Consider the following 16,958-nt stretch of genomic DNA (forward strand, 5'->3'; position numbering starts at 1 on the left):
GCAAAGAAAGAGGAAATAAATCTAGAATATCCAAATAAAGTTCTATCTGATACAGAACTGGAACAAGTGCACTAACACAAATATTACGTTTCAAAATCCCAATCTCAGAAATCCATTCTCAAATAGCATTTAAAAATCTCAGAAGAAAATCTCTGTAAAGGCTCTAGAAACCATTATTATTGACAAAAGTGAAGTGTAAATTCTTAGTACTAATACAGAACACTACTAAAGACACACTAATGTTAATTTAACAGTTTTCTTTAGCAGAAATACTTCAGCACAATGGCTGAAAAGGACTGTTGGCTTAAATTTATTCTGTTACTTAGGACTGTATAAACCACTGTATAATTTCCTACATAAAAAACATAAATCTAAGTTCTCCTCCTTTAAAGTTCTGTTGCTTTCTTACATCAGTCCAGCCTGCCACACGGACTTGAAGCACAGAGTGGATAGATGTTTTTTCTTGTTTTTACCTTCCACTTTCTAAATAGGAAAAAAAGCCACTGTGGCAGTTTTCCACAGTTAGAAGCTAATTACCTGTTTCAGTCTTATGCCTTCATTTATTTCCCTCTGCTTTTTGTCTCTTTTGTTTTTAAACTGCAATCTAGTCTTTCTCCAGTGCAACTTTGCTTTAATGACAGATACCTGAGTATCTATCAAGTAACCCCACAAATCAACAAGCTACTACAGGCTCTTGTTCGTTGTTGGCAAAAATGCATAGGTATCAGTGGTGACACTATTTTGGAGACAATATTTTTCCAGTGCCAAAAAAGTGTTTTGCAGCTGAGAATTTGCTCCAACAAGCAGCTCTATTGTATTCCTTCTAGCTGTTGTAGTTTCCACAGAAATAAATGGGGGCATTTCTTTTAGAGTGACCTATGTATATAGTGACCAACCTGTCCCATATGTAACAGCATTGTAGTGTGATAATCTTCACACTTACCTCTATTGCAGTGGTTACAGAACGCTACTAAATCCTACAATAGCACAGTACTTGCTTCTTTAAATTGCATATAATCCTTCATAATACGGATCTCAAGTTTTCTAAAAACTGCAATTTATAACTGTAGTGTTGTTCAAATTTGTCTATGATTTCTACGCTGCTAACAAATAGGTTTTTCTTAAATATTACCTGTCTGTTCAAGGACTGGTTCCATTAAAAAAAAAAAAAAAGAAAAAAAAAAAGAAAGAAAGAAAGATTAAGTCACCTTCATATTCTTATTTTAGACTTTGAACGATACCATAAACAAAAATTTACAGAAATCCAAAAGAAGGGAAATTGAAAATCCCACTCTAGTGGACTCCTACAGAAGCACGTAGCTTGACATAAATCCTCCCTTAAAATTGACAAATGGACATAAAACCTGAATTACTTCAGAATTCTACCAAACAAATGCAGTTTTTCAGTGCACTGAGAAGAAAAGACCATTTGATTCCTTTCACATGCAGTGAGTTTAGGCTGATGAAATTTCATCCTTACATCTTTCAGCAACATGCAATGATCCACCTCAAGTTGCAGAATCTCAGCTTGATGGTGGACTGGATTTAGCCACTATCCTGCTGGTGTCTAAGTACAAAGCAATATAGTGGCAATTTCCAATATAAACAAGAGGAAAAAGATATAATAAATTGAGGTGTTAAAAACTGCAATTTATGTCAACTGTTTGGAAAATACATTGACTCAGTACACATGGACAACTCTTTAACCTAAACAGACTGGCTAATCTAAACCATGTCTCAAATGGAAAACAAAACAAGTCCCCTCTCCGTTATCTGCAACAGACAAAAGCATCAGAAAAGCAGACAAGAATGAAGTTGCTGTGCTGAGACCTAAACATGAGCAGTTCTTGATTAGCATCATTTTTCTCAAAAATCTCCACTCTAGACAAAATCTAACATTGTAAGTACTACATGGAAACCAATTATCAACATTTGAGATGTTCCAGTCAGTCTCTGCCCCAGGCCACGAAGAGTTATTTCCAGGAACCTAACTCGAGATATTCTGCCTGATCATAAAGAATATCAACTATATTATCTGATAGTAGTAATAGAAGGACTATTATTAGATAAATCACACTAGTAGAAACACAGTTTCTTGTTCTATCAGTTACAGTTATCAGCTAGACATCACAGAGAGCCCTTCTTCCTTGCTCTTACTTTCCAGTCACCAAAACCGTCACATTCATTAACAGTCCAATATTTGAAATAAAGCTTTTGTATTTACATAAGAATATTTTCTTCTAGACTTTCAGTTATTTCTCACTGCTTTCCTATGAATACCTTCTTCATGCAAACTTTTATTCTTAACATTTTTACATATATATTAATCCAAGCACAGGTTAATTTATTTTCTTTGCTGCCAGGTCTGCTTCTCAATTCTCACTCTCATCCTCTTGTTCCATAAAAACTCATAATAAGTTATTTGAACCTCGCTTGACAAATTTAAAAAGAGGATCACAGTCTACGGCAGAGAACAGTAAATTCAACACTATTTTGATGGGACAGACTAAATTGCAGCTAATCACATTCACAAATTGTAGTTCTCAACACAAGAGTACTTGACATACCCTTGCAGACTATTTCTCAAGAACTGTAGCATCAGTGTTTACTAAGACACTCATCTGCAATTACAGTTGACAACAGCACCCTTCTCAATAGAAATGTATTTCCAGTTCTTCATCTTAAAGAATAAGCATTTTAATACAATTTGTAATTCAGGAATTGCACTTAAAGAAATAGTGCACAAGCACTAGTTCTGCACAGGACACTTCACTCTGGAAGCAATGCCTCTTATTTCTTTCCATGGAAACTACAACAGATACAAAGAGCATGATAGCACTATTTGGTAGAGCAGATTCTCAGCTACAAAACACTCTTCTTCAGGACTGTCACCACCATTTCACAATACTGGGGAACAACTAACAGTCTCAAACAGGACAGAGACTGAAGAAATTATTATTTCATAGTAAGAGGTCCTCCTGCACCACTGATGGAAAACTGGCATTGCACTATCCAAAATGAAGTACTCATGAAGCTGAGAAGAAAGCTGCACAAATTAATAATACCTTCATTCTTGATATAAAAATTAAATGTTATCAGTTGTTTGTGTACCTGTGGTAATCCTACTAAGTAGCATCAATGTTTAAAGAGTCCCTATTTTCTCTATACTGTTATTTTTAGTCAAGTTTTAAACATTCCTTGTTATTTAAAATTGCATATGTACTGCATGATAAATTATTCAGAAGTCTGCACAGAAAAGGATCTGACTTGCTTACACAACTAAGCAACTATGCTACAGAAGGATCTCCAAATGAAAAAAAAACCACAACAGAATTTTTTGTTGTTTCTTAAAAACCTCTGCTCTTCTGACATCCCCCTCAAATGTTCTAGCACCTGTATGCTTTTTTTTCCCTTCTTCATTACTGAAATAATTGTTTGATTTATTTCAGTGTATTATTACAAAACAAGGGAGGCCAGGTAACAGTTTGGTTTGTTCTCAACACTGTTTGGAGTGTCTCTATCAAAAATGAAAAACAATTAAGCTAGAAATTGCAACTAGCCTAGGATTATCTACTGCAAGCAAAAACATTTATCCTTCCTACAAATACTCTGAATGCCAAAACTGTGAAGATAAACGAGAAGTTTTTCAGCATATTTTATAAACTGGCAACACCTACAGGTAGGAGCGCCCAACTTCAAGATCTCAATGAATTCACCACAACATTCTCAAACAAAAGTACAGCTCCATCTAAGCATTCAGTACTCTTTCTGCCTCCCAGCCTTCTCTAACTATCCATCCACTTCAGTAGTTGTAGCTCTCTTTTCACTAAGTGGCCTCTATTAAAAATATAAATAACAACCAGACAAAAAAGTCAACAATTTTTAGAATAGTTATTTAAAATTATATAGAGGAATGAATAATTTTCTCCACACATATAATTTCAAAGCACTTCACTTGCAAGTAAACATTTAAGATCAAGATTCAAAATTATTTATATAGCAGGCTTTATCACTGAGGAATGTGTCCTAGGAAATTCTTAAAAGCAAGGTGAAACAGGCATGCTCTAAGATCAAGGACTGTGCAACCAGTTCCTGCTTTAAAGCTGGATGTGTTTACCTGAAGACATCAGAAAAAAAACAAGGCTGATGAGGAACTGGCTAATTAGAAACACAGCCAGTCAGCTTCCTAGATTCCCACTTCACAATATCGTTTCTCTACTTAATACTATCACATAAATCAGTCTCCTCTCAACAAATAAAGCATTCACTAATAAGTCACATCACCTGCAGTACAATTCATATATATTTCATACTAAAAGAGTATTAAAAAAACCCAAAAACTTGATAAACAGAAATTTGAAAGCCTCTTCCTCAATTTAACGTTGATGTCAGTCAAGTTCAGCATTTATGGAATTACGATCCAACCACTTGTATATCTCATGCTCAACTCCTGCTTGCAAAATTACATCACACTACACTATTTTTGGGTGCAGGGAAGACTTAGTTTCAAAATAGCTTTCAGATTTCAGACACTGCAATACTGCAACTCCACAAAATGCACAAGATCCACTCAAACTGTCTCATCATATGTTTTGAGAGAACATTTTTCCCAGGATTACCTCAAACCAAGCAGCAATGCTGCACACTGCCTAAATCACAACTGACTGCCATAGGAGCGCTGAAAACTGCAGGCCTACCTACCAAATAAGTAAGCAGCACTGAAAGCAGTCATCGCCATCTCCAACAAAATAGTCTTTTACCTTAAGTATTAGAGACAACAAGAGTTCAAACAGTTCTAGGAACTCTTTCCACTTAGACATTTAGAACAAAGATACAGTTTAACAATATCACAGAATAGCTTACAGTGGAAGGGACCTTCAAGATCACGGAGATCCAACCCCCTGTCCTGGACAGGGCTGCCAAGTTTATTTTATGAGCGCTTAAAATATAAAAGGGAAAGCCTTCATTGCTTTTAATGCATCAAAAATGCATACGCCCCAATTTGTTTCTACTCTTCCACTGATGAAAGACAGAATGTAATACAACAGAATTCAAAAAATTAAATACTTTTTTTCCCCCTGGAAGAAATATATTTTCATTTCATTTAAAATATTTTGCATTAACCTTGGCATTGTTCCTTTTTTCAGCTTCTTTACAATTCCAATTACTTTGCTTTGCCTCTAATGGTTCTGTCTTGTGGGTCTTGTGAGCCTCACGCAGCTTCTTCCCAGCTGTATTTCTGAACAACGAAGTAACAAAACCTAACAGTAAGCAAAGAAAAATTTCAAGAAAGAGACTGAAGTAATCACTACTACTCATGGTGAGATTGCTAGAAGAGATATTCAAGAATGAGAAAATTTTGCAGTTATGGCTGCTAACACTAATTTATTTTAAGTGGCTTAAAGTATGCTGGTAACTAAAAGAAAAAGAAAAAAGCAAGGAAGAGCAATGTTGTTGATTCAGTGTAACTTCTACATCCACCACTTCTGAGTATGACAACAACATACAGCAGAACTCTTCAGAAGCCTTTGAAATTCACAAAAAAAATGAAGAAGAGTTTAGTGGCATCAGAACACAAATTCAGGATACTGAAATGCAACCTGACACGTTTTCATGAAAGAGATGACAAGAATCCCAGTTTAGAATCCCAGCTGACCAGCAGCTGTCCTCATTGTTTGTTAAGTTCCCCAGGGACACAGAAGGAGTTACCCATTAATCTTCCTGAAAACAATCTTAAATTTTAAAATGCATACTCTGAAGTTATTTCTGGCAGGCTCTGCAGAATTAGAACTGTACAGGCTATCATCTGCTGCACACAAGGAGCTACAACGAGCCAATACCAAGCTGGAGGGAAGGGGTTGAGGCTAGAAGTCTGTCATCAATTTTGGGGGAGGTGAGTAGAGTCTGCTATTACAGTACTGACAGGTTTTACATAAATACAGACAGCATCCAGAACTCTTAATTTGTAAAGCTGCCATCCATGTAGCTATTACAGTTCATCCTAATTAGTAGATTAGCAAGGTAAAAATCTTACACCCAGTTCAGCCTGTTTTTGAAGAGTCTATCTCCCTAAACTGTCCTGAAGCACTCAATTTACTGACTGGAGTACTATATGAAAGATGTGAAAAGGAACACAAACCAGATATTTTGCTTTAATCCAGGGAGCTCCCTGAACCTTTTCTAGTAATGGCTGTGTCATTACCATAAATATTTCAGATTGCTCAGTCCCCAGTACAATCAGAACAACGTTTAAGCAAATGTCAAGAACTCCGCATAAGAAGGCATGTCATAACCAGCAACTACTCCAAAACTCAATTACTGCAACAGTAGGGACTCAAAATGGGCACTTCTGATGATTTTGTAACAAAGTGTTACCTCCTTTGAAAGTATCATGTAAAAAAAAAAAAAAAAAAAAAAAAAAAAAAAAAACAGAACACAAGAAAAAACTTAGCGGTACCACATTTTCCTCTTTTATTTTCCAAGTAAAAATAGATTGCTTTAATAGCTTTAGTGTTTTTGTAAATGCACAAATAGAAATAGGACAATGGGAGGTGTACACATGAAGAACAAATACAAGTATAAATCATAAGCTGCAACTTAAGCAACACAGCTCTTCTGCCTAAGGTTACCTTTCCAAAGTAGTCCAATGAATACATAGATTATACCTCCTGAACTCTTGCAAGCTGCACAGTAGAGTCGAATAAAGTTAATGTGACCTTTAAGAAAAATCAGATCAGAATCCAGCCTTGAAGAAAGTTAAAAATACATTAAGTAAGCACAGTGGCATGCTGCAGATATTGTGTTAATGCTTTGTATAAATAAAGAATTACAAAACGTTAAGAGATAACCAACTAGAAAGTCCTATGTAACTACACTCATAAAAAACAAGCAGAAGACTTTTCCATATTCTCATCCTTTCTACATGGATCTACTACAGGATTACAGAGTTTGTTTCATAATTTCATATAAATCTAACTATATATGCATATATATTTAGAAGTTTCATAAGCTGATAAAGCTACAGGTGACTTTCACAGTGAATATCCAGAAAAGACACAAAGTGCAAAGAAGGTTCTACACACAGTTTTGATTTAGACCCTGCAACCTGTTGGTGTAATGGCTACAACACACATTGTGAACCAAATAAAACTATATAACCTATCTTCTTTTATTTTCATGTTAAATGAACAGTTGACAGTAAGTAGAATCTAAAGATTAGAAAACTGGATACTTCACAAAGTATTTAAATTAGCTCAGAGACGTAGTTGGACTTTCCTGCTCCCCAACAGAACAATAAAGTGGGGCTCTGTAGTGGAAACACAAAGTCATGGATTGAACCATTAACTGAACACCTGGTGTGAAAGCAGGACCAGCCCTGGGGAGCTCAGCTGCATGCAGTGTCTGAGTGACCAGCAGGGGTGGAGCCAAGATCCAATTTAAGACCTCATTTAAGGGTTAGCAGTGGAGGTAAAGGTATCTTGCTAGAGATCCCTGCTTACTTGAGGCCTTCTGAAGGTAAGCAGTTTCTTTCCTTTGTTTCTGTGCCCACAGCTGTTGCATTTCAGCAAATCCTTGCTTGCTGCAGCCTAGAATCCTGCTACTCTGCTGTCATTGCTGTGCTTTCCAATGCATTACAGGGTCACAATGAAGAACGTAAAGATCAGTTCTAAAGATCACAGCAAGTCAACCCCAGAGCCAAGTGTAACGTTTTGTTGCCACTGATAACAGACATAAATATGTTTTATTTCATAGTTGAGTCACCTACAAACAATGCTTCCTTCATTATTTTTAACATTTTTCTAGCAATTTGCCTCAGGTGAAGCCTACTGAAGCAAACCAACTGATTCCCCAGAGAAAAATCACTGCAAATTTACACAAAACTTAGTGTTCATCAATTAAAAATCAGGCTATCAAATTCTTCCAGCTGGGATGGGAGTGAAGAAAGCAAGCAACTGAGCAGGAAGCCTTCAGGAACAGGTGCCACAGATCACAACTGAGGACTAGATGGGGTAGCTGTCAGAATCCACCAAAAACAAATTTTAGACTTTATTTACATATACATTTGAAGAGCAACTCTGTGAACATCTTCAAACTACCTCTAAAATGCAGTATATGCATTTTAATATGATCCTTTAGAATAAGTTCAAACTTAGCCAAGCTTACTTTATTATCAGAAAAGCACAAGCAGTTTAGAATACTTGTGAGGCAACTAGTGAGGCAAAGAGTTAAAATCTAGTTTAGGTGTGTCTATTAAAAAAAACTAATAGTATACTGTATGTACAGTATAGGTATGTTCAGAAGAGCATATTCAGAATAAAATGCGTATGTAAGGATTTCAGGCTCCAGCAATGGCTTTAACCATCCCTCTGCCTTTCAGTGAAAGAGCTTAGGCATTTACGTGGATACAGTTAAACTGCTTAAATTGAATTGTAAACACAAATTACTCAGAGTTCACTAAGACTGAGGCCCTTAAACTGCATAAAAACAAGAAGGGAGCTTAAGTTAATCCCCATGAGACTGCCATTCTAGCATATTCAGAGTGTTCTTCAGAGGAGAACAAGACGTTTCATTCCTGTTTAAATAAGCTTTCCAAAATGATAAAAAAGTATCAGGCTCAGAAATTGTATTTTTTGAGATTACCAGAGGGTGTTGGGCAAAACTGCTCACAGAAATCCTGTCTCTATTTTACACTCTGCTCCTTTCGAGCTTTGGAAGGAAGCTGGGAACATTCACTGCTTCAGAAGCAACATCACCTCAACCATCGTCCCCTGAAAACACTTTAGAAGTCTTGAATTTGCCAGCTTAGTCTTACCACCACAACTAAAATTAATTCAAAACCCTTCAAGTATATTGGATCTATCCAAAGTAAAACAATAAACATAATGCAACGGGCAAAGATTTGAACATTTCTCTTACAAACATTAACAAAGCAAGACTACAGAAATCCAAAGGGAACAATGGGATGACCCAAATGTTTTGAAAACATTTTTTCTGTCCTACCATTGCACTCACGTTCCAATACACTGTTTTATTAACTACTTTCACAATTTACCTGTCTTCCAGGTAAGCTTCCTCAGCAGTCATACACTTACAATCTCTATGTGGAAGAAGAGCTCTAAAAGAAACACGCCACCCCCTATCACCAGAATATCCCAGATGCACACAAAACGTAGCGCCCAGCAAAATTTTACTTACCAACTCGCCGAAGTTGCTGAAACAGCCCCAAAATTTTGCAGAATGAAAGGATATCTATTATGCTTTACCAAGGTAATGTATTAAACTACTCCTTAAGCTAACACTAAACATGTTTTACATTAGGAAGTATCAACAGTAAGGGAGTTGTACTGTTTAACCTAAACTAATTTAGTTAAGTACAGCTTATGCCCAGACAAGTCGTTGCAAGGTAAACAAGAAGTTCCTATCTCCCACTTCAGGAAAACTCATTCTGTGAATTTGTCTGCGTGTCTACACTCCTCACAACAAACAGAAGCAGCACATAAACTCCAACACCCTTTTCTTACTTTTGATACTTACCTCTTGAATATCCAAGTGGTTACTATTGCCATCCATCACAAAAAGCCCAAACAGGCAAACTCAGGAATCTAAGCATGGAAAAGCTGAATCAAGCAGAATTTTTTCAACAAAGTTCATATTTCAAATCTAAGTACGTAAATAAACAAAATCTCTATTTCTGTTCACATTTTCTATCTTGTCAAGCTTGAGTTGACACACAAAACTTTTGATGGTAGAATTTTTCAACAGTATCTTCACTTGGAACATTAGTTTTGTTTAAGCAGAGACTTTCTGTGGAGGTGTGGTGTTAGTTGCTCATGATTTTGTGGGAGAGGAGTTTTGCATGCTTCTTATTTCTGAAATATCAGAACTAGTTTGATTCCAGATGATTTGCATCACAGCAGGCACTTCTGTGGCTCTCTGAACTACTTATAGGACTTAGTAGGTTATTTATCTGCAAGAAGTATATCTGAGAGTCAAAGCCTATTCTAAAATGTACTAAGTTCGCAACGTCAGAGAAAGAATCTCAAATTTCTTTCTGCAGTTAACTACATACCAAAACGTAGGTGTAGATCTAATAGGTGACAGGCAAATACTAAGTAAGCCATTACCTCCTCACTGACTTTAAAACTGAAAGACAGAAAAGTAGAAATGTGAACTTTCAGATTTCACATGCTCAGACTTCTTTCATATACTTTTCCTTTTCTTACCTTTCTTTTTCAAAGACATAAGACACTACTTGTTTCAAACCATTTTTTTCCAGACCAAAATAAGAACAGTAACCTTATGCAAAAAGACCTGTTGCTGCTGATTCCACAATAACTATCACAGTGCTCAAACAAGCAACAGAACAAAGCTGAGTCACACCTGGTCATTCCCACTCCAGATCAGCTAAAGCAGTACTAAAGGTTTATTTTTTGACAAGTATGATGTTGTGGAAGGGAAAAATGAAGCAAGACATTCCACAGAAGAGTGAAAATAAAATCCAAGTAATTTAGCTAGATGACTAAAGTCTCAAAGATGTATAAATGCGACGGTGAATTCAGGTCACCATTACAGTCACAACATTCAGACCATGTTTTCTTTCAAAACTTGAGGTATTTAAGGACATTGCCAAGTAAAATTGGTGATTATTTTTTATCATTGCAATATCAAGTAAAGGTGACAAAACAGGAAAAAAAAAAATGTTCTCACTCCTCCATGAATAGTATTCAAAATAGCTGCTCTCAGCAGCAAAACCAAAACTAAGACTTAGCAAGGCTTAGTCAGAAACCAAAGAGATGTAAGAAAAACTTCATCCTTACGTGGAAGTTTTCATTTAGACTACAGAGAAGGAGAATAGTCCTGTAACATCATATACACAACAGGTTCTTCTCACAGCATCAGACAGCAGATCTGTACCTACTGTCCCTATGGTATAATGTCATTTAAAACAGATTTGGCTAACATATTTTGTCTGTGAACTCACTGAAATTACGTATTTAAAAATGTTACTTCCCACTTTTCCCATGCACTTTTTAAAATTTTCCCATGCTCAGAAAAATTGCAATACTGGTTTGCCCAATTTTTTATTCTGCATTTGCTTCATTTAAAGCACATAATGGGAACAGCTGTTCAAAAGAATCTTTTCAAATGAAGATGTTGTTATTAAAATATTTCAATCAATTTAATAGATTTACAAAACCTGATTTGCACATTCAAAATGTATGGTATGGAATTCACTGCACTTAAAAAAATGGGCAGGAAACTTGTATCGCAGGAGAGAGAGCAAGAGGAAGTTTGTCACCCTCCTCTATCCAAAGCTGCCTGCTACTCCTGCACTAACCTATGTTTAATTTCTTCTCTCGCTTTCATTTGCCTGAAAGTAAAGAAATAGCTTCTAAATCTCTTCCACTTGTACCTATTACTCTAGTTGATCTACATTATTTCTTCACTATGACATAACTAAAAAAGTAGTATCTGCAGAGTATGCGTAAGGTGTCCAGCTGCAGACACCAGCACCTGGAACAGGAAGGGTGCCCTTGTTAGAAGCCCAGCAAAGCCATGGATGATTCACTTACTGTTCACGGTCTCTCTCTTTCACCAGACCTACAAGTATTTTGAAACTGAAAACTCAAGCGTGGCTGGGCCGTGAACTTTTAGCAGTTAAGTTTCAGTGAACATAGCTATGACATCTACATTTTTGCTTCTATGCAGCATAGTACTACCACAGCCTTGGTACAGGTGAGTATCCATCATTTAAGCTCAACTGATTCACAAATATTTCATTCCAGTCTGAGCAGCAGTTTCTGAACATAATAAGCAAATACACGTGGCTTAACCTCCACCGAAAAGGAAAACAATTCAAAAACAGAAGTGGAAAAAAGGCACCTTCATTAGTTCCAAAGGCAGAACATGTACCTTCTTAGATAAGATAACAAAAAAGTAAAACAAGTAAAACAAAAAAAAAAACACCAACCAACAAAATAATGATGTACCTGAAAAACTCAAAGCCACAACTTCAACCTCTCAGGAAGTAACCTTAAAGAAATATTCTTCCTGTTCTTCGTGCCAGAAACCAGTTCTGCACCCCACTCCTGGTACCTGCCCCAAACTCACAACTACCTTACAGACCAAGTCTCAGGGTAATGCCCAAAAAGCATACACTAGTCTCTGCTCTCAATATGTTTAATCAGAGAGCCTACAAATATCAAAGCCCAGAGATGTTTAGGGGGAGATAAATGCCCCCCACCTATCACTGTGCAAAACTATGCTTACTCTCTTTTTGCTCTTTCTTCCTTCATAAGGTGTTCTTTACTAAACCAGGCCTAACTTCCAACCGAAGTCAGAGCAGCAGTTCTAAGATAGCTTGCACTGCAGTGGTCACATTAGCAAAGACTGTTATCCTCTCAGCCTACAGAGGATATTAAAGGCAGCAGCTGTTGCCTTCCAAGCAAGTACCACTTCCAACCACTTTTTGTTTTTGTTAACAACTTCATTCCATCCTCCAAGAGGAGGTGCTCAATCCCAAGGATGACCATGCTATCACTGACAGTAATGTAATTTATTTAGCTTATATCCTACTCACGCACAGCAGCAGGAGCACAGAGCTTACCTCCAGACTATCACTTTCCTGCAGATAATTTCCAAGGCTGCCCTTCTAGCCCTGAGTATATCTACAAGCAACAGTGATCCTAGGAGGAAAGATACCGGAACTTCCCGTCTTGTAATTTCTGGGTGTCCCCTTTCATGCCACAGCTATCTCCAAATATCTCAGAGCACACACAGCTTTTGAGCACACATTCGAAAGACAGTGGCTGCTCTTCTCACAGCAGTCATGCTGCACACAAGTCTCTGGGCTGCTGTAATGAAACTGATGACAGTACAATCATCTCCTGTACTTCCACAAGGAGACCAAATAAGAGGATAGGGTAATACTAAGTTAACCATGAACAGAAAGAGTAGATACACTCTTTCAGTACGTGATATAAACCTAAACTATATTTAACTTATTAAACAACAAAACAACAAAACTTTAAGCCAAGCAAAAACGCGTTTCTTAAGCTGCAGTATACCTTTGATAGCTTTGATCGAGCTACAGGATGCAGGGCAGCATTTCAATAGGCACATACAGAGCTGCTGGCCCATATCTCAGCAGCATCACAGCCATTTCAGGAGGGCACCAGATCTTCAAGTTCACAAACTCTGCCACTTGGAGCCTGGTACAGATGTATTCACTTTCAGTATCACTTTGAAGCTGCCAACTGCTTCCTGGTCAGAAGCGAGGTCCCTTCCCTTGTCACAGCCCTGTAACAAGGAACCCAGACATCTCTAAAATCTACTTCAAAACCAACTGAAAATAGACAGGTCAGCTTCTTGTTTGAGGTAAGACCTCATGCATACATCTGTGACATGCGACATCACATCTTACGTTTTGTCTTTTTCCCCACCAACCAATGCCAAAGTCCAGAAGAGACGCAAATATTCATCTACTCAGACAGTTATAAAAATAAGAAGAAGGGGGAAAAATAAAAGAAAAAGAAAAGAGAGCAGGTAGGGAGAGTGTTCTTTCAGTATTGCTAGTGTTATCAGAAGTAGCTGCCTGCTCCTTTTTACATTTTCTTTTCTTTCTGTGTCTTTACATCAAGCAGTTTCTCTTTATTGAAATAAACTTTCCTCTTTCTTAAACTCTAAGGAGCACTTTAAAGAACACCCTAACAAGTTATGCTGTTTCAAACCATCATCAGGATTATTTCTATGCTCTGACAGTAATGCCTCTTATTTTATGCTGGCCCACAACATCACAGGTGGATGTTGATGCTAGGGGAGCAGAGGTTGAACCTTCCTGCCAAGATCCTGTTGCATCTTGCTGTCGCACAACAGATGGCAGCAGAGGGGCAGTCTGTCCAAATGGCATCTGACATGGAAGTGCATACAAAGCAAAGGTGTGGAACTGGATTTCTCCATGTGGAAAAAATGGCACCCACTGACATTCCTCAATGCTTGCTGAATGTTTATGGAGACCAAACAGTGGATGCAAGCACAGTGAGGCAATGGGTGGTTCATTTCAGCAGGAACGACAGTAGGTTACCGTTGCTGGTGCAGATTTTTCTGAGATCAGTACGCAGGCTCTTGCTCATTGCTGGCAGAAATGCATAGCTAAAGGTGGCGACCATGTTAAAAAATAGTGTTTTGTAGCTGAGAATTTGCTCTATTAAAGTGTTTTTGTGCTCTTCATGTCTGTTGTAGCTTTCTTAGAAACAAACAGGAGGTATTACTTTTGGAGCAACCAAGGTAAATTTCTTCATTGGCCTCAGCAACATTTCTGTGACTACTGCATTCTTTAAGAATCAGTGTTTTCCCACAGACTGTGCTCCACATGAAGTCATAATCTTTGGTGATGACAACTGCATCCACAGCAACCAGCCGTGATGTAACAAACGAGACGAACCACTCCTGGCAGAGGAACAGCATCACAGACCTTTCTGGCAGACTCTTAGGAATCTCAATTAACGTCTCAATAAAACGCCTGTTGACATTTCAACGTGGAAATATTATCTCATAAAACAACACACTTCAAGAGAAGGTAGTGTTGTCTTCACCAATCACCACGCTCCCAGGCTTTTTCAACTCCATTTTTAAAGACCTTTTCAAACCACGAATTGCACTAAGAAAGGATTTCAATCCACTTCACTGACTGAAGAGAGCTGAAGTGAAAGTCATATCTGCAGCAGTTGCTACAATAAAGCTATCCAAAATCCCTCCAGAGATCTCCAACGAAAAACATCCAACTTCTGTACCATTGAACCTTCAGATGTTCAAAGCACGCACAAAACCAGCTGTATGTGCACAGCAGGCAGATGTTACACTGATATGAAAGCATCACTACTGACGGTGGATGTGTCAGGTTACTAAGTGTGCGCATTTACACCTCAGCGCTGCTGATCACAGGAGTGTGGCAGATGTGGGATGTAACACTGCCTTTCACCAACATTCAGCTCTAGGGCAAAACACCTCCGCATCAGCATTCAGGCCAGCAGAACGCTGGGGCTTTGAAATACACTTAAACGCATTCAGCTAACTTGTTTGATCTCTCACCGGTCCTACGACTGCATTTAAATGATGAATTTCTATCACGATGCACCCAAAGGCAGCTAAGCCAGCCGAAGCAGCTCTGTACCGGAGGGCAGCCGCGCCGCCCGCACGCCGCCGAGCCAGGCGTTAGCGCTCCTCGGCTGCAGAGCCGAATCGCACCTCGCGCCCGCGCTGCCCGTACCACAATGCCGGGCGGCACAACGCCCGCCACGGACGCGTGCATGTGTAAGGAGGGGGCTGCCCCAGCACCACCTGTCGTCCGTTAACGGCCCAAACTCCTGCCGCGCCGCCTCAGAGCGAGCGCTGAGCGCCCGGCTGCGGGCAGAAAGGGGGAGCGCGGCGACAACGGGAAGGGGACGGAGCGGAGGCCGCGCCCGCCGGGAGCACCTGGGCGGCTCTTTGTTCCTCCCCGCTCCCGCCACCTCCGTACTCACCCACGGTGGCTAGCGTCTCCAGGTCCTCCAGCTTGTAGGCGGCGGGCTCGGGCGCCGAGGTCGAGCCGGGGCCGGCGGGGCTAGGGGCCGTGGCGGCGGGCTGAGGAGCGGCCAACCCCGCCGCCGCCGCCGCCTCGCCGCCGCTCTTCGCTCCCATTTTGGCCTTGGCGGCGCTGAAGGCGTCCATGGGGCCGCTCAGCGCATGGAGGGCGGCGGGGCGGAGGCGGACGAGAGGGAGCGGCGGGGACGCAAAGTTTCAGTTTTCAGCAGGCGGCGGGGTGGCTGCGCCCCGGAGCTCGAGCCCGCGCCCGCTGCCACTGCCTCGGAGGGGACGCGGAGCCCTTCAGCATCACGAGCCGCCGCGCACGCCCGCCACCCGCAGCAGGAACAGCCGCGCAGGCAGACAATGGCGAGGGAGAGCCCGGGCGGGCCGAGCCTGGCTACGCCGTGCTGTGCCGCGCCGAGCCGCGCTGCGCGACACGCCGGGCGGAGGGGCGGGGTCTGCCCGCCGCCGCTGCGGCACGGGCCCGCAGAGGGTGGCGGGGCGGGGGCAGGCGCGGTCCCGGCGCTCGGCGGGAGCGCGGAGCTCGGCCCTCGCCGCGGGCGCGGCTCCGGGGAGGCGCCGCCCGGCTGGGTGTCGCGGAACTTCGGCGCTCTGCTCTCGGTCTCTCCCGTTTTGAGCGGCGCTGCTGCCGCCCCGAGAGGTCCCACGAGTCCCTTCAGAGCTGCTGTCCACTCTCATCCCTCCTCATTCTCTCAAAAAGTTTGAGAGGAGTGGCGGCGCCCGCTGCGGGTGGCAGGGCGGTTTCCTGGCCCACCTGCCTTCGAGCTGTCGGCTCCAGGAAGGCTTTGCAAGTCCCGAGCGCGCCGGAGAAGTTCAAGCACTCCCCACCCAAGCATGTCAGACGGCTACGCGTGATTGTAGCCTCTGTTTTCAAATGGGTAGATGTCTGGCTGCAGACAGCCCCAGAGTTCAGCGCTGCAGCCTACGATGAGGTGATGGGGTATATCCATACTGAGCTGGCTGGAAAGGCCCCTCACACAGCACTGAGTAGCTCTCTGGCCGAGGAGCTGTTGATGATTATACTGAAAGCCAGGGAAAATTGGTGTGTGAGCCAAGTCACTGGGAAGAGGTCATGTCAAAACGGGGGAGGAATTCCTAATTTTTTCCATGCCTTGTTCTGGCCCAGTTCTACACTGGTTACAGCTCCTAGCCCTCGCTTCAATGAGTGGAGTGTGTGTAAGGCTGAGTGTAAGATTACGGAAGTAGCATTTCGCATTTCCTTTGTATTGCATGCAAATGCACAGTCTACTGACTTTGGTGTGGAGAGCGTTCAATGATAATGAGAAATAAGTATGTGTGCATACAAAAATGAGTATCAGAATGGAAATTGTTATAATTCGAGAAGAGAAGGCTCCAGGGAGACTTTATTGCAG

At 40.7% G+C, this 16,958-nt stretch overlaps 1 protein-coding gene across 1 annotated transcript in view; it reads right to left on the minus strand.

The window, feature by feature from the left end:
- Positions 1-15,831, minus strand: part of PRKX (protein kinase X-linked) — a 55,295-nt gene extending 39,464 nt beyond the window's left edge. The window contains exon 1 of the mRNA XM_042868069.1: positions 15,522-15,831. Coding sequence (XP_042724003.1) covers positions 15,522-15,708 — 187 coding nt within the window. The 5' untranslated portion in view covers positions 15,709-15,831. The remainder of the gene's footprint in view (positions 1-15,521) is intronic.
- Positions 15,832-16,958: the final 1,127 nt, after the last annotated feature.

This window comes from Lagopus leucura, unplaced genomic scaffold (assembly GCF_019238085.1).
Source record: "Lagopus leucura isolate 7727_CA_CO unplaced genomic scaffold, USGS_WTPT01 Super-Scaffold_100001, whole genome shotgun sequence".
Lineage (NCBI taxonomy): Eukaryota > Metazoa > Chordata > Aves > Galliformes > Phasianidae > Lagopus > Lagopus leucura.